Raw genomic sequence first — 18,372 nt, 5'->3', positions numbered from 1 at the left:
TGGATACAACATCATGTCAACATGGCATATTGGTGCCTGCATTGCCGAAGAGAATTGGCAGTGGTCTAGTTGATAAGCTGGTATGATGACGATCCTAATTGACCATCGGTCTCAAGCATACGGTCGGATTCTTCATGAACGGCGTGAAGTACAACACCTTGTCCAACTGGATCAACGCTTGCTGACTCGGGTCTCACCATAGGAAGGAACCCTCAGATTCCCATGACTCGAATGTGAAGCGAGCAAATATCTTGTCTGCTCGAACTTCCCTACACCAATACCATGGTTGGCTCTGTTTTTCCACATGACTACTGGTGGCATCGACGAGTCGCTGCCTCGAATTTCGCCCAGTCGACTGGGTTCATCAAATCATGCCTTGGTATGCCTACCCTATGCAAGGCCCAAAGGAGCTCATAGCGGTGTCCACAGGGTCAGCCTACCGGCTTGGATCCCTGGCGTCCATTGGTGTGACCATCGTTGTCCTCTGATGGCGTTTAGCGTCTTTCGAGCCTGAAAATCTGAAGACACCGGGAGGAGCCGATGTTTCGTCTTGCTAAAGCGTATTTTCGTACACGGGTCGAGTCTGCTTGCAAAGAGAATGTAAGGCGAGTCCCGTCATCTCTAGCCGAATCAACTAACAATAGCCATGTCAGCTTCGAATCGATGGACAAGACCGAGGACGGCCAAACGAAAGAGAGAACTCATGACCCAAGAACCCCGTCTGATAGAGTCCCCCTGATCCCTCTTACTCTCCGCGTTGCCGAGCTTGTCGACATGTACGAGCGAGCGGGAACCACTCGGACATACACGGAGCTGCATGCTATCAGGATTGTTTGTCTTTTCCCTGTTAGACAGAAGCTTGGTGATTTGATTCCTAAGCCTGTGTTTTTCTATCCAAGCCCGAGCACTACGTGCAAAGCCCATACACCTTGAATGTCACAGCAGCTGGAGGTCAGTCAAGTTATCCAGTATCCTTCGTCCATTGAGACCGTCGTCTAACATATCGCAATTGGAGGCGCAAGCAGGTCTTACCAGCAAATCACCGATTCCTCTACGTCTCTGAGCTCACTGTGCTTTGACCATCTATGATGTATTTCTCCGCGCCCAAGACGATATCTGGCATATCACTATTGAGCAATTCATCGTGAAGGGTGGGTTTGATGTCTGTAACAGCACCACGAGAGCCCTCGGGTTGTAGGACCTCTGAATGTCCCGTACAGCCTATACGAATTATCTACCCCAATAAGCGCTCATGTTACATTTGCTTGGGGAGGATTTGAGCGGATGCCTGCTAGGGTCACAGGCGGATGAGAACACCCCTGTACAAATATCACCAGGTCCCGAGCGGCGATCGTGGAGAGTGTTTTTACCAGTTCTGGTCCCGGAGGGCTAGTTGGAAATCGACCGGACTTCAATCATGCTATATCAGCAGCGGAGCATGCTGTATTGCATGACTCGGGAATAGGCACCACAGAAAAAAACGACTGTTTCTTAATCGCTGTAGTGGACTTTTACGAGAGATTGGGTGAACTATGAATCGGAAGTACTGACGGGGAATTATTCACAAATTTGCGACGGCTCCTACCTGTAGGAGCGAATCAGATATTCCCGAGCCAAAGCTACCAATGACATGTTAACCTCGAGAGAAAGAAACTCTCACTCTCGCAATCGCTCTATAATGTAGGCATTCTAGTGTAGAATAGGTTCGAGTGACTAGCAATAGTCATCTCAAGCAATTTCTTTGGCGACGCAAGAAACTGAGCCTACCGCATAATCATCTTGAATTGAACCCATGATTCGGATTTTCGAGACATATCACAAGGCTCTACACTTCGTAGTTCTGATCTTGAGTGTACAGTATATTGCGTGACCAGAGTTGCACAATTAGTTGGAGGCCGTAGTCAAGGCGTGACCAACAGGGATCAAAATTGCTTTGCAGAATCAAAAAAAAGCAATTGAAGTTTCTATGATGTGGGTGACATGGCAAGAAACCGCGCTGCCTCCATGAGGCGTTGACCACCCCTCCCTTCACCGCCCGACCGTTCATAACAGTGATGTTTCGGTACACACATTTCACCACATCGACATCAACACTGAGCAACAACACACCAACACCAACTCTCACCATCTCTCACCAACTCTCTTCAACATACATCAACACTCACCAACTCTCACCATCTCTCACCAACTCTCATCAACACACATCAACACTCACCAACACTCACCAACACTCACTGTTGAAATATCCCGGTTACTGAGATGATAATGAGGCTGTGATCACGTGCATACATATATACCTGTTCATCAGCCTGCTTGTATCTTAGATAACATGCAACACAACACACAATCAACTCCCCTCAATAACATGAACACTGAAGCATCACTTAATAATCAACACTCGCCAACACTGGTAGAGCAAACGCCAGAATGGGAGTGCCAACTCCATTACGGCGAAGGGACTATCGGACCGCAAACTATCAATGCAGAGCAATTGGGAATACGCCCTTCGGTAACAAGGACACTTCAGTTGTAATTTATAATTTTCTGCATTAAATTTGGGATGATCTATCTAGGGCTCATTCTATCTATCCGATACTGATCCTTCGGAATACAAAACAGACGAGGAAGATGTTGGGCAGGTCTTTGCTTCTTCGAATACTCTCGAATACTCGAATACTGGTCCCCAGCACCACGGAGAGGTGCCTGCACATTGCTAGGGAGCCATAGCAAGTCATTGGCGAGCCAAGTTTTGCATGACTGAGCACAATTTTACAGTCACAGGGCTGATTGGCTGTGAGGGAGCGCAAATCTTACATCGCTGGGCTCGTGGCAGCGACAGCCGTGGTCACGGAAGGCCTGGAGTCCTTGGTTTCGCAGAGCCCATCCTGCGAGGCACACTTGATCACGCAGAGCCCATCCTGCGAGGTAGTCTTGTTTTCGCAGCACCCCCCTGCGAGGATTATTGTTGACGCAGACCTATCCTGCGAGGTAGTCTTGTTTTCGCAGCACCTCCCTGCGAGGATTATTGTTGACGCAGACCTATCCTGCGAGGTAGTCTTGTTTTCGCAGCACCTCCCTGCGAGGATTATTGTTGACGCAGACCTATCCTGCGAAGCACCTTTCTACACTCGCGGGGCTCATGGCAGCGAGGGAGCACAGTCTTACATCGCTGGGCTCGTGGCAGCGACAGCCGTGGTCACGGAAGCTCTCAAGCCCGCAGGAAAGAGAGGGACACTATGATGCATCAAAGTGTGAGGACCAAAGTGTGAGGATGGAAGTCCTGCGAATTTTGGGCTGGGAATCCGGCCCCTTTTATAATTTTTCGGTCAAGTCTCTACCATGGAACCATTGCGCCCAGGGTAGCGAGAGTCACTGTCCTTTGATTGGCGTTGAAGCACGTTGAACGACGTTGAAACGGTGTTTGGACAATTTGTGGCCTATAGACTCAAGTTTCGACCTGGGATCATTTCTCTCAAATCTTGCGTTGAGTATGGTGAATCACTTTCATCAACTGTTGAAAGAAAGCAACGCCGCAAAAATGTGATTCCTACATATTGTTGAGTTTGCAATTAAATCGCTCAACGCGGTGGCACCCTACATCTGCCTGTTTTAGCCACGGTCACCGTCTCTTTCATGAGGGTTGAAGTGCCTCAACAGATGCCGAAATAATAGGTTGAAGACTCTGTGCCGACAGAAACGCTGAACGAACCTGCGGTTGGCTGGAGGATCCTTTGGTCTCGCTCGAATCAATCCTGTTCATTCTTGGCCCCGCGCCGCTGAATGTTGTTTCTTCCCTGTCTACTCGCAGCCAGCTAATGTTGCTTTTACTAGAATCTTTCCTCCCTGGCCGCACAGATATTGACATACTCTCAAGCTCAGGATGAGGATTGTCCTTCTTCGGGAGGGCATAACCAAAAGTCCAGAGCTTATTGGGAAGCCTCCATAGGAAACCGAGCCTAGGACAACCATGTAAAATGTGCAACCAGGCCCACGAGCTGGGTTCTCGTGATCGCCACCCCCTCGCGAGATTGCAACGCTACTATCACATTCTGATGAGGCCTTGGGCACAAGAAGCACGAGTCGGACCAATCAAACACCACGCGTGAATTTAGACAGACGCAAGTACGGTTCTGCGATGCAGATCCCAGCGACGACCCACGGGACAGTAGATCAAGGACGTTCTATTTATGGCCCGGAGAAGAAATGAAGGATTTGCAAAGGTCCGGACACGATCCACAAGCCCAACCTTGACGGCCGTCAGTGTCCGATGGAAAAGGACTTTGTTGCGTAGAAGGTACGGTCGAGGTACGGTCCAGGCAGGTGAGGATTTGGAATATCACGCGCAATTCTGGCAACAGAATGGTAGGCTAAATCCCGATCCGTGGTTATGCTTTCCTGATTCCTGTCACAGGAGAGTAAGTTCTCCTGTCAAGTGGCAAGCTGCTTGTGTATCTGGTCTGTAGAACGTTCTAGAAGCTATGTCTTCTGTCCTGCGTAAAGCTTCCCCGTAGAGATTGTACTCTCTTTGAATCCGATATCCACTCATTCGAGTCTTAAAGCTATCTACTCATCCTCGAGTCATAAATTCTTGGCAGATTACCGACATAGCATTCCAACATACCTTCAAGACTACTTCCTATCAACCTCAAGTTAGATGCGATATTAGTAAGAAGCTTTGACTATGATCTAAAATTGATAGACAATATCAGCAATGTCATATAGTTAGATAGTGGGCTAATAATGGTACTAGCTGTGAAAGTTTTGCACAATAAAAGATGACTTTAGGTCACGGGTGATAGAGGGAAAAGAATGGCATAAAGGGAGATTTTATATTTGATAAAGTCCTAATAGCAGCAAATTATATATAGCAGCATTACGACTGGCGTAGTTCTCTCATATTACCCCAAAAAGTCTCGAATGGCGTGTTCCAACTTCTCCATAATCGTGTAAACCGCGCCTTGGATTCCCAATGCCCGAGCCGCATCCACATTATTTGCCTTATCATCGACAAAGAATATATTCTCAGCCGGAAGCCCAATCCTTTGCAGGACAAGTGTATAGAACGCAGCATCTGGCTTTCGCAACCCCGCCTCTCCCGAAACAAAACTCTCCTTGAACAGATTCCAATCCATCCCGTCATCTCTTGTTCTCAAGTGAGTGAATAACTCTTGCGAGATGTTAGACATGATATATAAGGCCTGTACATTCGGATTTGTTTTAAGTGACCGGAGGAGATCGGCCAAGGCTTTGTTCAACTGGAGCCCATCGCGAATCATAGCAAAGGCGAGATCGACCTCAGCGGGACTTCGATCAAATTCTTCAGCAAGCTTGGCGAAGCAGACGGCCTCATTGAACTTGCCGATGTCATGGTCGGCCCAGATTGGAGTTGCGATCATGGCTAGCAGCATTTTTGGTGGGATGTTGGTCGTCCCGAGTGGAGGCGCTTCCCAGCCGTAGAGAACATCTCCGATGTCGAAGACGAGGGCTTTAGAGATGGACATTATTATTTTCTTATGCCTTTAAAGGGAAAAAAAGAGATAGCAAGCTTGGGGTTTGCTCACAAAGGGTCTTGGGAGGGGTTGGCAGATGTTTTTCCCCACTTCTTTTTTGTCCCGAACAGAAAATTGTGGGCAAAGAGTCGATCAGTGTGATTAACAAATTCCATTTCCTCTGCCACAGACCTGATAATCTCTCGATGATTTCTCCTTCAGTGTTTCTCTATTATCCGCAGATGTTAGAATCGAAGTGTATCTAGAATACAATTAATTCTAGGGGTTACTCTAATAATTTGTTGGCTTGAGTCTGTCCTGATGCCGACATAAAAATAACCATCGTATACTACAGCGCGGGGAAAGGGAATAAAACTTCAGACCTTTTATCCTATATTAGACAGTATAGGGAGCCATAGGTTCCAGGTCTTCCTTGGTTCGTATCGTTACTGTTGAGGATTCTTATACAGAATTCCCTTAAAGTCACGAGCTCTGCCCTAGCTCCACAACACACACGAAGTTGGACATTCTTACTTGGTTTCCGTTAATCAGGATATTTATTCGGCCGCGGATCCCAATTGGAGAGGTTCCTCAATTCGAGGAAAGCGACGGCTTGAGAAAGATCGTTCATCCGTTCTTCCTCCCGGGCGACTTGTTCCAACCATTCCACCGACATAATCACTTTATTTGGGGGTGCCGGGTTTGATTTAGTTTTATCCATTATGAAAGGTTGTATTAAGTAAACACGCCTGTCCACTACGAGGAGGGGTGTGGTCACACTCTCCTATACTTTAGGAAGATGCTGGTCTGCAATCAACATATGCATTAAACCAAACTCTCTTCTAGGCTCGCATTTTTTTTCGCAGAGTATTGGTGACATAGATATCCAAACAACAATTTCCCGGAGCCCACTGGATCTGGAAAGGAATAATCTCCTGGTTCTATGAGGTCAGACCCCGCATCATGGTCAAATTTCCAATATCTGGAGAGTACAAGAGAGAGTAATTTCGCAAAGAGCCTGAGATCTGCGAGATCTTCTTGCTGCATGTGCTTTAAGAGAAAGTGAACAATTGAAATAGGAAATGAGCCAAGGATTCAGGGATGTCATTTGCCTAACTTACTGTTGTCTACATAATGTATGCAGACGGACTGTGAGGAGCTGAGTGTCAATTACTAATTTACACCCCAGGCTCCTCGAGGATGAATACTATAAATCCTTCTGACAGTACTTCAAAATATTGGCAAATATGTGAATGTTCTCTAGCGTTTCATGAAAGGGCGTTCATTTCGGAGAGAGCAACTCGAGGTTCTGACATGAAAGCGAGAGGGTTGACAATTTCACCATTTTCTCAAAAGGTCCTCCGCATTCGCCAGCCCATCACGATACGTGCTAAATGCCAGACGCGAATTTCGGGCCAGAAGCAGTTTATGAAATTAAGTTGGGCATTCTCGCAACATTGCCATAGCATGTAGTCGCTAAGCCGAGTTTCCCCCGAGGTTCGAATAATAATATCTGGCGAAGGGTCGTCTTTAGTCCAAAGGTTGTGTGTGAGAATCCTTCGAGTCGCTTCGAGAGAGAGGTCTTTTGTCCTGTGAGAAATGATGTTTGTCTTCAACCCGTTTATACTTGGCTCTACAAGCACCATCATAGGTTTCAAGACTGTCTTCTCGTCGTGCTCGATGCCCGTACTTTCGTTGATAGATGAGTATCTGAATGATACAGGCTGATTGCGAGCTGTTGACCTAATCCCTCGGACAATTTCTCGTCGCCCGCTGTATGCTATGCATAGATTCACTTTGACCCTGCTGAATTGTCAAATCATAATATCTCCCTTGAAAGGGGCGTTTCGCGGCATACCTTCTATAATTTTTGGTGATATCCATCGCATAATCCAGAACGCCCAGCAGATCCGGTTCCAGCATGTTTCGCTCACCACAATGGCTCAAACACACCTCCAAACGATGCGCTAGCCCTCCGGGCGCAACCCACTTGCCAACCTCATCATTAATAATCTTCATAATATCCTCAATTTCGTTAGGATCACGCTTGAAGTTATCCACTCCGAACATGAAAAATGACACAGTTGAGACTCCCAGCTGATATAAGTCTTCGATTATCTAGCGGTCTTGCATAAGTCAATGCGTTCTCAATTTTGCACTCGGTGTAAAAGCACCAACATTTGCTGCATTTGCAAACCCCTTGAGGTGACCTTCTTTGATTGGCATGTTATGTGTACGGGCATATCTTCGATTGCCATCCATGATCATCGCGATGTGCTTTGGCACCTCGCCATAGCTAAGGGTGGCCAGTAATGCTCGTTCAAGATACTGAGATATTATAGCCATTGTGACGAGGAAGATGTACATATTCGGTGGGTTTAGGGACCCTGGATATGATAACTGCGAGCTAAAGACGAATGCCGAGGTAGTAACAAGAAGACAAGGTCCGGAAAAAAAAATAGAGGAGGGCTCTGCTCTTTTTACAATCGGCGGTTACCTAATCGCAAGGTTGATCGATCTGACACGTGAAATGATTCGAAAATTTGGACCTATCATTTCCCAAAATTGAGACTAAAGATCTGCAGTGGGGCGCACATCTTGGATGTGTATCTCAGGGTTGGGTGTGAAATCTATCCTGATGTGGTTAGCCTTTTCACTTGGGACATCTATGCGAGCTTGACATACATTTATTCTACATTCTATAATTATGTTATAATTATATCCAGTGTAAATATTGCATATATGGTACAAAACCTAATACTTCCTTCGTATAAGAGCACGAGAGCAAGAACATATAGACTTAAATGTGAAAAATACGGTGGATCTGCATGTGGATTTTAGGGTATTTACCCAGAATACCTTACGATATCAATATAAGACACCTCAGATAAAAGTGCACATTACCTTTTTCTCAGCATATCCTACAAAATTGTCAATTTCACAGTTTTCAGGTAGTTAGAGAGTTTGATATTACCAGTCTGGTTCCCTTACAATATAGGTCAATTATTTGTGCCATTAAACACAACATAAACATTCTGCAAAAAGCACAAGAAGCAGCGCCATACTTCCCTGTGTGATCCCCAATAATGCAAGATAAGGCGATAGGCCTGACAGGGAGAATCCCAGCGGGCTTAATCAAGATAAAAACATCCACCGTACAATGTGAACTTTCCAAAAAGGACCAAATTCCTGCGCTCACCGCCTCTTCTGTCTCCGCTCACATCCGATCTCTAAGTCTACATCAGACACCCACATAGTTCTCGGGGATGTGTTAGTAGTCGATCTAGGAATGGATTATGCACAGATGCAATTCTAGGTGCTGCACTGTACGATGCCAGAACCTGCTAAGTGCCAGGGCAGGGGCGGGGCGGGGTTGTGCATTAGATACGAACCAGTGAAGCACGAGCCATTTGTTCGCATTCTCGAAGGCCATTCCATTCAAATGCATCGGCGCACGTCTCGGCATATCTTGTTGGGTCATGGTTATGGCTAACGCTTGTATGGTTAACGCCTGATACACTTTAGTTGGTTTGGGTTGGGGAGTGCTTCATCCAATTCAACATAACTGAGTTCCTTAAGTCGCAAGCTGATATCATGGATATTCCCGTCTGCAAGGATGCCCCGACATACTCACCGCTACTTGCCCGGCTCACTATCCGCGAATGTCTCTTACCTCTTATAATATAGTTTAAGTCTGATTTAACCCTATTCTAGAGAGATTTGAAGAATTTTATCGGCTGTTTAAGCCCGCCTACATTCGCACAGATTGGAGAGTTTTACTATTACTTGATACGATCTTCTGCTTGTTCTTACCTTATCACATTATAGACAAATTCGAACTGAAGCTCAACTCAGAAGGCAACATGCCAAATATGAAACAACACGACCCATGGAGAGCCTATATTCCTCTTATTGCGATTTTGTGCTGGGGGGCGAATCAAGCTCTTGAAGTCTTGTTCCAGGTGTTTGCATTCTTAGCGAGCTTGCGTGAATTCTGCTCAATAATGCTGGATGGATTGATCTACCGGGACAGCTTACTGGAGTACAATCTTAATAAATCGCTTCCTACCAAGCGACCCAGCCACTTGTCCATAATTCTGCCCCAGAGTCACGGTCTGAGTAATGTCGACAAGAGCCTACGTGAGAAGGCTGTCGAAGATGTTGTGAGTCTTTGTTACTGGTCCATGTGCTCTCACATTTGGACCTTCACTATTTATCACAGATCAGGTAAGTTTAGCCCCACCAATTTGCATAAGGCCTTTTAAAATCTAATCATGACGCGGTATAGCTACCTCAGCCGACGTTCAATGGGACATACTCTATTCGCTCGTTCGCAAGATTCGATCGTCAAGTATTCAGACACCACCGTGTATAAAGATATCCACACTGAGTTCCGTTCTGGAGTCCAGTGAGCCGGACACTGATCAATCTAAATGTCTCAATATTCGCATTCTGAACCATTCCGATGGCCAGGAGGCTATCGTCAAACTTGCACAACGATTGCAGAGTTTGAATGAAGAGGGTACGGTGCCAGAGGAAGTTCTTAGCTCTGAAGCAATTACCAAGGAGCTGGATAACTTGTATGGATGTGCTCCCGACCTCATCTTTGTTTTCGGGCCGCAGTGCTGCTTGAATGGATATCCTCCGTGGTATATGAAGTATGCGGAGATAAAGTGAGCTCTATTTATTTTGCACCAAAGAAAAGAACTGACAACACCTCTAGAGTCTTTCCCGATGTTCCATGCCTTAGATATATTCAGTTCGTGAAAGGGCTCCACAAGTTCGCTAAGGTGGAGATGCGGGAGGGCAAGTAAAAATCTCGGAGATAGCAATATGTGGGAGTTTCACACCACTGGAATTTAATCATCATGAACTACCTAATGAATTGTTCATCAGATATCTCTCGACGGCGGAATAGCAGAGCGGTTCATTATGTCAGATGCCAAGTGTAAAGCAAATTATGGAGCCAATCAACCGTAAAGTATCATCACAAAATTATTCCCTGTGCTTTTCCAGAGGGCTTTGAGATCCTTTTTGATGCTTTCTAATGGCCACTTGCATTCCATCTTAGAGCCAATGGCTTTTTTGGTTCGAGTGTCCCGGATGAACCCCATCATCATGGTTGAACATTTTTCAACAATGCATTTAGTACGAACATGAACTATGCGCTTACACCACAACGCTAGTTGACGGTAAAGCACCACGTGACCGAGACTCCAGTACCTAATCTTTGAGAGTATACGGGGAGTCACCAGCTACTCCGGAAGCTACCCCCAGTGGGCAGACCTAGGAGTAGAGACGAAAGATATATAAGGACACTCCCTCATGTACAGTACTTAGTTTAGTTCTACGTGATCAATCGCATATTGTGCTTGTGTTTACTACTCAGACTTTGGTGACTCTTTATTTGATTATACTGGACAAGTCCCATGAATAGTCTAACACGTTGGTATAGAACTAATAAATTGGTTCATTATTGTGCGGCCTATGTATGGCCGGTTTTAATAGAATCACCCGAACTACGACGAAATACCATCCGGCGATAAGAGGGTAGCCTCATTCTTTTGGAGCTTTTCTTCGTCATCATGAATCACGTGAAACTTGGAGGCTACGTCATGTTAGCAAGTACTTGATTTATCAGCCTAGCATTCATCCAACGCACCTCCGACTCTCTCGGCGATGGCAATTACCTCATTGAAGGTAATGTCTGAGCCGCTCACAATACTGTATTCAGGCCAGTTGTCGGTGTCCAACGATCGAACCATGAATTTTGCGAGATCCACGCTGTAGGTCTCAGGGTATTGGGCCAGAATCTCAGATCTCGGGACAATAAGGACTTACCAGCGAGTAAAGACTTACCTGGGAGTAGGGACTTACTGGAGAGTAGGGACTGAGATGTGGTCACGGGACCCTTGGATAGACCAAGCTAATGTTGGGGAGAGGCAGGAATTGCTTCCTCTCCCCCAGTAGAAGTTTTTTCCAGATCTTTTTGAGGATACTGGAATACTTTATATGCTTTGAGACCCCTATAGGTTCAGAAAAAGCGTCTAGATATGTCCAAAAAAAAATTCGCCAAGAGTTGTCTTTCTCAGTTGTTTTAGAGGGAATAAGCCCGAGATAGAAAAACAAAAACATCAAGTGACCCCGAAAGAATCCATCACTCCTTTCATCAAATTCACCCACGTGGATGTCTAGTTGCAACGCTGAATCATGGCTACAGTCGACCTATTCAATCAGAGCCAGTTATAGCTTCAAGCAACTCTTTTCTGGCACACAATGTGGCGTAGTCTGGAAGAACCTCAGGGTGACCAGCAAGGTTCTTCAGAAGCTTAACCTCGTCGAAAGATTCGATCTTCTGGTTAAGGGCCTCTTCTAACTCCCAGCACATGCTTGGTGGCTTCGGGTGCTTCTTGCAGTCAAGGCCGGTTATCATCAACGCTTTGAATGCGGGAAGGTCCTTCGGCTTATTATCCTTCACCAAGTGGGCAATTGCGGGGATGGCGTGGATGAGATTTCGTTTGGAGGATGTGTGAGCTTTTTACTCACAGGTAAATACGCTGTGATTTCTTTCAGGTTTTCATCCAGGGCAATCTGCGAATATCCCATCTCTTTTCATGAGAATAGCTTTTGAGATCTCTGGGCTCAGACTCTGGTAGGATACTATAAAAGGCAGAGGTCATTCCACTCACTCTTATCTGCTCCACTTTCCTGGAATCCCGCAAAGTATCTTACACATATTACCCCAGATCACCTTACGCCTATCGACAATGGGTTGGAAAATCAAAGACCCCGATAGAAACTGCTCAAGCTGTAAAAACGCAGTATACCGAAGAGCAGATCAATAATGGCAAGATTGCGACGGAGGCCATTGCAGAGCTCCTTGAAGACACTCCCAAGGTCAGCATCATTTGCTCTGTGTATATTCCCTGTCCCTTCCAGACGCTGACCAGGAACCAGGACATATATTACTCTGCAGGAATGATCAAGCAATGGTTTACCTTGTTCATCATTGCGGTAGGTCAATCCCTTGATTGGGTAAAATTTGTTTCATACATACTGACAGTATTAATCATGGAGGACAAAAACCTTGACGGTAAGTGGAATAAATGCGAAGTCGGAGACTGCAAAGGTTAACAACAAATTTATTATCAGGGAACGTCACGCTGCAAGAACTTTTCGACCTTATGTACAAGTACAATTTTGACAAGGCGGACAAGGAGAAGATGAAAGAATTCTTCGAAGCTGCGGACTATTCGGAGGACAAGAAGTGCCGTTTGGCCGGTACGTAAGCTCATACGATTCCTTATTTACTGCATTTAACCTAACTAACCATTTGGTCTATATTCAGAGTGGTTCATCTGCGGATTCCTATATCTTGACCGTATTTCCCACTACCCCAGCGCTAAGAAAATTAAATGAAAATGCCGAGCTACCAGGGTAAAAACCATCACTAGCACCCTTCCGGACAGAATCACTCAAAGTGTACATAGTAGTTCATTTTCTAGCTCTTGGCCTACTATGGTAGTCTTGTTTGTCTTAGTCAATTAGTCCTTAGTAAACCCTTAGTTAGCAGACTAAGGTAATTTAACTATACAATCCTATCTATGACTTACGACGATTCAGTTCTATTAGTAAGCAACAATGTATGTATTTTCTCAATCCCCTCACCACCCGACCTCTCTAAGTCGCTAGAAAAAGAAATATTTCAGCCTGCTTGGAAGGTAACGTTATGGGTACCTCTGCTCTATTCTGAGCCCTCGGGTCAGACCAGTTCGTTGGGCAACAGTTGAACCTTACGAGGTTTCACAGTTTCGAAGAACGGCAATGGTCTTTCCGCGGAGTCGCCAAACCGCTCTGGTATTGAAACACAGCTTAATTTTATTTTTGTGTCACGCAGACAAAGTGGTTCCTCTCCACGGGTTTGTGTTCCACCAATAGTCGTAATAGCCATTTAAAAATCCCATTGTCTTAGTCTGTGGAGCAGGATGAGAAACCTCAGCCAAATATGTTCTTACATGGACCCGATAGATTTCTATCACTCATGACAGGTAAGGGGGCCGTATTGTATTCTTCTCCACCCTATATCCTACCGATCGGAATGTGGCTGGCTGCAAGTTGCATCTAGTTGATCCAGATAGTGGCAAAGCGCGGACCAATCACATCCTGGGAGTTATTGCATCCAGTCAGCTGATGCAAGTAGTTCCAGCAAAGATTGACGGAGCAAGAGTGCCGCATCCATAATGGAGACTTTCGTACACTGGGAAACGGCAAGTGTACTTCACTAATTAATAAGAAATATGTCGCGAATCGCCCTATTCGCGCCCAGTATCTGATCAAATGACGTTATCAAATCAGAGTCTAGATCAATAAGGAGCTAAGGGGCGGCTCGGTACGGAACGTAATGGAAAGCCAATCAGTACCGTCTATGACTCCACAGTACTTAAGAGGTGGGTACACAGCTGCATTTCTCGTCCCAAGCATCATCTAGAGGTACGCCTTGTAATACTTTAGAAGTGCTTCCTATTTTATTTCTCGTCATCCTATCGCGAGCCACCTACAGTGAGATCAAAGACACCCTTTCTTCGACCTCATGGATCGCGATCGACAAACTGTTGTGCTCCATGTGTCGGTCCGCCCACGCATAAGGGGACCTGATCTCCCATGGCTGGCTGAATGATCGATACGTTCCTCTCAACGTCGATCTCAATATTTAAATGTGGGTTAATAAGTAGGACATCTATTCTGCACGGTTTTGAATCTATTAAACGCACATGCGTTGATCGGAATCCACTATTGAATATACTGCATCAGCCAGCTCTTAAAAGTCAGCTGTTGGTAAGCTCTGCCCTAGAAGTGGTCTCCTCCCATTGATGTGATCGGTATGTGGTGGACCAGTTATATCCGTTCTTACCAGGCCACACCCTGTGCGATGTAATAAAAGGCGCACCATTGACATGTCTGTTTCTGACCGACCACAAGAATTATCGAAGCCCATCCATCGAGGCTTACACTTCAGACTTTGGGATGCAGCAGCGGACATGGTTTGTGAGGTCTCTCTTTCTTGTGTGAAGGACTATTGGCTACATGCATATTAGAACCACAAATCCTCGGAGAGGCGAGCCGTGTTGCATAGATAGCATTGTTCTTTTGGCCTATCTTGCAATAGGCATCACAAATAGTGATTATATTCACTAAAGCTTTATGTGAAGAACGATGATTGCTGTGTTAGAACGTGCTGTTGAACTGCCAGCAGAAGAAGATTAACGGACCCGGTAGGTGCCCCTAGCGTGAAATTAGTAACTAGTTTTAGATGTGCATCTATTCCGCACGCCATTACACATTTTTTCGGTACAGTACACCACGTAGGAACAGAACCTGAGTCAAATGCCTCGAACTCAGCTATCCCTTGCTGCTACTATCCTTGCACTTTGGGATCTGCGTATACCAAGACTGGGACTATCAATTTGTCTGGCGGGTCTCGGTTCAGGCATTGGTCAGTAGGACAGGCTAAAATCGCTGCCAGGGTCGCTAAATAGTGAGTGGGGAGAAGATATAAATTAGCCTAGCTACCCCAGCAAGTCTAGGGTATCTTCCTCACTTCCTTCCTATTTCACTGGCAAACTTCTTCGAGTGATCGCCATTCACATTCTCAGCTCGTGTTGCTTCCTTGCACTTCTCGAAATGAAACTTCAAAACATCATCCTTTACTGTTCATTCCTCGCTGCGGGCCAGGCCCAGTATGCTGGTGTTTGTCCCGAGAAGGATGGACAGATTGAGGAAATAAACCCTGGATATAATGTGAAGTACAAATGTGGTTGGCTTGGTCCACATGGAGGAAATACTTTCCCGAACATCAACACTCCCCAGGCTTGTGCGCAGCTCTGCCAGGACAAGCCTGATTGCACTGGAAGCTCCTGGCAATCCGTCCAGAAAAAATGTGTCCTTAGTGGCAGCCAAAACGGTCAAGCCCGTGCCAACGTCCTTTGGATGGAGGTGGTTGAGTCAGAGGACCCGTTCCCAGAAGATACAGAAGATAATAATCCCTTCCCTGAAGAAGACTGCGCCAGCGAGGTGGAGGCTTGCCAGGAGCAGAACGCAGCTTGTCAGGAGCAGAACGCAGCTTGCCAGCAGCAGAAGAATGCGTGGAGCAAGAAGCAGAATGCACTGGACCAGTGCCCCAGAAGGGATGGCAAAACTTTCAAGCAGGGAGGTATCACCTACAAGGTTCATTGCTTCAAACGTGGCAAGGGCTTCTCTGACTATCAGATGACCGAACATGGATTCACCGATTGTTTGAACGCCTGTTCCAGCGATTCGCAGTGCAAAGCTGTTCATTACATCATCAATTCTTCCCAACCCTGCAAGATGCTCGGCCAAATCAGCCACACTCAGGAGCCCGAACATAGTTCATCTCCACAGATTGCACTTATCCCAACCACGCCCAAATAAACACTTCATGTTGATCATCTCTTCTCCATGGGCTGAGAATCAACGTCAGGAATCGAGCGTCCATGGTGGCCGCTTTGGACATTATAGGATTGGGTCCGAGAAGCGATGCGGAGGTATGGCGATGAAGATCGATGTTTTGAGTTTGTTGATCTGAAATTTTGATTTAATCTGTCGGTCATTACAGAGATTGAAATACAGTATTAGGAAGTTATGAATAGGACGTCGCTTTCATACAAATATGGCCAGCCGATAGTTCCGTAGGGCGCTTTCCCATGGTTTCTAAGGCGCCGGTAGTTGACGGTAAAGCACCACATGACCGTTAAGATCGCGGAATCATGGTAAATCTTGGGATGGATATTGTCCCGTGATCTTTTGATTCGTGAGATTATCATCGTGGACGAAAATCGTAGTGTTTCTCATGATACCACTAGTCTGACGGGGGCTCGGTTCATGGGAAGACCCTTAGAGTTGCTGAAGGATCGTGACATTTCTTACGACAGCGATGGCCGTATGTTCTTGCGGTTTGCAAGAGAGTCAGAGCTCGCGGAAACCGTGGCTTTTCCTATGATACAGATAACCAGAAGATCGTCTGGCTCGTAAGAGCCTGAAGTGCGCTGAAACCGTGGTGTTCCCTACGATCTACCTTGTCTAACGATGTGTAGGCTCCCCCGAAGGGTCTTAGATTATAAGAAAATCTGTGGTTTCTCCTATGATAGAGATAATCAGAGGACCCCCGCCTTCGGGAGAAAATCAAGAGTTCGCGGAAACCGTAGTTTTTCCTACGATAAAGAGAATCAGACGATCTTTTGGTTCATGAGACACTAAGGGGCGCGGCAACCGCCTAATCAGTTGGTCCATTATTGTGCGGCCCATGCAATGGCCGGTTATAGAATCACCCAAACCACGACGAATACCATGCATGACCTTTCCGCACCCACTGTACGATACTCCGTAGTGGTACATGCACGTGACTTTGCGGACTTGTAGATTGATTGGCTATTAATGGGCGAGTTTGTGGCATCCAGCCTCGCTTCTCTAGATAGTTGGGAGATAACAAGCCAGGCCACGGATCCTTTCTCCCGTAGAACGTGATACTGTAGCCAACGATGTAGAAAAGTGAATCTGACAAATGAATACAACCACCTCGAGGGGTACAGTATAAAGTTCCCGCGTAAACCTAATGGATCAGAGGAACGAAGAGTCCCGAAGACGCTGGGCACTCATCAATGCTTGCCAACACCGTCGAGGGTGGAGAGAACCTCGATGTGCTATTCGAATACACGCTGCCGGACTGGGCTGTTGGCCCCAGAACGGCCTGGAACAACAATGAACAGCAATCGAGGCTGAAGTGAGGATGTCGGAGAACGGGGTTTGATCTTGCTTAGTGCTTACTGGGTAGGGTCTTTGATGCGGAAGTGTATATATGTCTAGTGAGAAGGAGAGGACATTGGAGAGGTGGAGGTGCATCCACGCATTCATTTTGTATTCATTGCTTATTAGCGTTGAATTTCTCATTTGTACTGCGATTTGTATGGGTTTTATGGGTTTGGCTTACATGTACGGGCTGGTGCTTCCACTCTTTGAGAACCAGCCTCTTTTTGTACTGGAGCATGATCAGGCGTACGGACACGAGTTCTTGCTTCAACCGGATAGAAGCGCCTGCATAGCCATTACGATACTAGTTAGGCTCCAACAGGTTAATAGAACTTTGATTGATTGATTGATTGATCAGAGGAACGAATGTATGGTTGGGGATTGGGTAGTCTGGTATTCCTTTCTCCACCTTGGAGTAGCATGGCTGACGTTCACGTGGGAAACTGACAGTGATCAGTTAGCCTCCACCAATTTAGTGACCAATATTTTCCAGCCTCACAAAGATTTCTTTTGGTTTTGTCTGAACGTTACAACAACTAATTGCGAACGGATGTACACAACACGATGCAAAATTGTGCTTATTCCGAAAGTGTAATCTCAAAACGACGCCTTTGGCATCCATAATTTTCACCAAAACCACCAAAAGTGATGCGTTCTCTTAGGTTCAACAAATACGGGCCGTAAATAAAGAATTTGAGGGGCAGATTGGCATTTAGTTGAGCCAAGCCACTGGATGAATGTTGCCGTGATATTTGAGCTAATGTGGAAGGTATTGTGACTACGTTGGAAAGGAATTGAAATGAACAATAAAAATAGTAGACGTGCTCAGGTCACCATGGGTTGCGGCTATAAGCAGATATTTATTCCTTGGAAGGCGGTGAGTGAAGGGAGGATATTGAGACTTTCTGGTAGACATAGATCAGACTCCCAAACCGACCTGCATCAGTCTCGGCAGTCGGTCGGTATAGCCGTCAAGCGCTGTGGCTGACGTGTGTTTAATAGGTGGTGATAGACGGTTCTTGGATCAGGAGTACATCCAGGTCCTGGCTTTGGTGGTCGT

General features: G+C 46.1%; 6 protein-coding genes across 6 annotated transcripts; 3 read left to right on the top strand and 3 right to left on the bottom strand.

The window, feature by feature from the left end:
- Positions 1 to 4,898: 4,898 nt before the first annotated feature.
- On the bottom strand, positions 4,899 to 5,501 carry N7446_005075 (uncharacterized protein; the record flags this gene model as incomplete). Its single annotated transcript, XM_058513823.1, has 1 exon — positions 4,899 to 5,501. The coding sequence occupies one exon, from the start codon at positions 5,499 to 5,501 to the stop codon at positions 4,899 to 4,901; it is 603 nt and encodes a 200-aa protein (XP_058375152.1).
- Positions 5,502 to 7,625: 2,124 nt separating this feature from the next.
- Positions 7,626 to 7,835, bottom strand: N7446_005074 (uncharacterized protein; the record flags this gene model as incomplete). The annotated part of the gene is made up of 1 exon (XM_058513822.1): positions 7,626 to 7,835. The coding sequence occupies one exon, from the start codon at positions 7,833 to 7,835 to the stop codon at positions 7,626 to 7,628; it is 210 nt and encodes a 69-aa protein (XP_058375151.1).
- A 1,650-nt stretch (positions 7,836 to 9,485) lies between these two features.
- Positions 9,486 to 10,369, top strand: N7446_005073 (uncharacterized protein). The gene is made up of 3 exons (XM_058513821.1): positions 9,486 to 9,716; positions 9,778 to 10,162; positions 10,213 to 10,369. Exons 1-3 carry the CDS (start codon positions 9,494 to 9,496, stop codon positions 10,301 to 10,303), a joined length of 699 nt encoding a protein of 232 aa, XP_058375150.1. The 5' UTR covers positions 9,486 to 9,493; the 3' UTR covers positions 10,304 to 10,369.
- Positions 10,370 to 11,008: 639 nt separating this feature from the next.
- On the bottom strand, positions 11,009 to 11,877 carry N7446_005072 (nmrA-like family protein; the record flags this gene model as incomplete). Its single annotated transcript, XM_058513820.1, has 3 exons — positions 11,009 to 11,097; positions 11,152 to 11,273; positions 11,765 to 11,877. The coding sequence occupies 3 exons, from the start codon at positions 11,875 to 11,877 to the stop codon at positions 11,009 to 11,011; spliced, it is 324 nt and encodes a 107-aa protein (XP_058375149.1).
- Positions 11,876 to 12,778, top strand: N7446_005071 (uncharacterized protein; the record flags this gene model as incomplete). The annotated part of the gene is made up of 4 exons (XM_058513819.1): positions 11,876 to 12,018; positions 12,236 to 12,503; positions 12,567 to 12,582; positions 12,642 to 12,778. 4 exons carry the CDS (start codon positions 11,876 to 11,878, stop codon positions 12,776 to 12,778), a joined length of 564 nt encoding a protein of 187 aa, XP_058375148.1.
- Positions 12,779 to 15,170: 2,392 nt separating this feature from the next.
- On the top strand, positions 15,171 to 15,938 carry N7446_005070 (uncharacterized protein; the record flags this gene model as incomplete). The annotated part of the gene is made up of 1 exon (XM_058513818.1): positions 15,171 to 15,938. One exon carries the CDS (start codon positions 15,171 to 15,173, stop codon positions 15,936 to 15,938), a length of 768 nt encoding a protein of 255 aa, XP_058375147.1.
- Positions 15,939 to 18,372: the final 2,434 nt, after the last annotated feature.

The sequence above is a fragment of the Penicillium canescens genome (genome assembly GCF_028828765.1).
Source record: "Penicillium canescens strain IBT 15451 chromosome Unknown utg000003l_segment0_segment0, whole genome shotgun sequence".
NCBI classification, from domain to species: domain Eukaryota; kingdom Fungi; phylum Ascomycota; class Eurotiomycetes; order Eurotiales; family Aspergillaceae; genus Penicillium; species Penicillium canescens.
The sequence above is the reverse complement of the archived record's forward strand: the minus strand, read 5'-3'. Positions and strand labels throughout refer to the sequence as shown.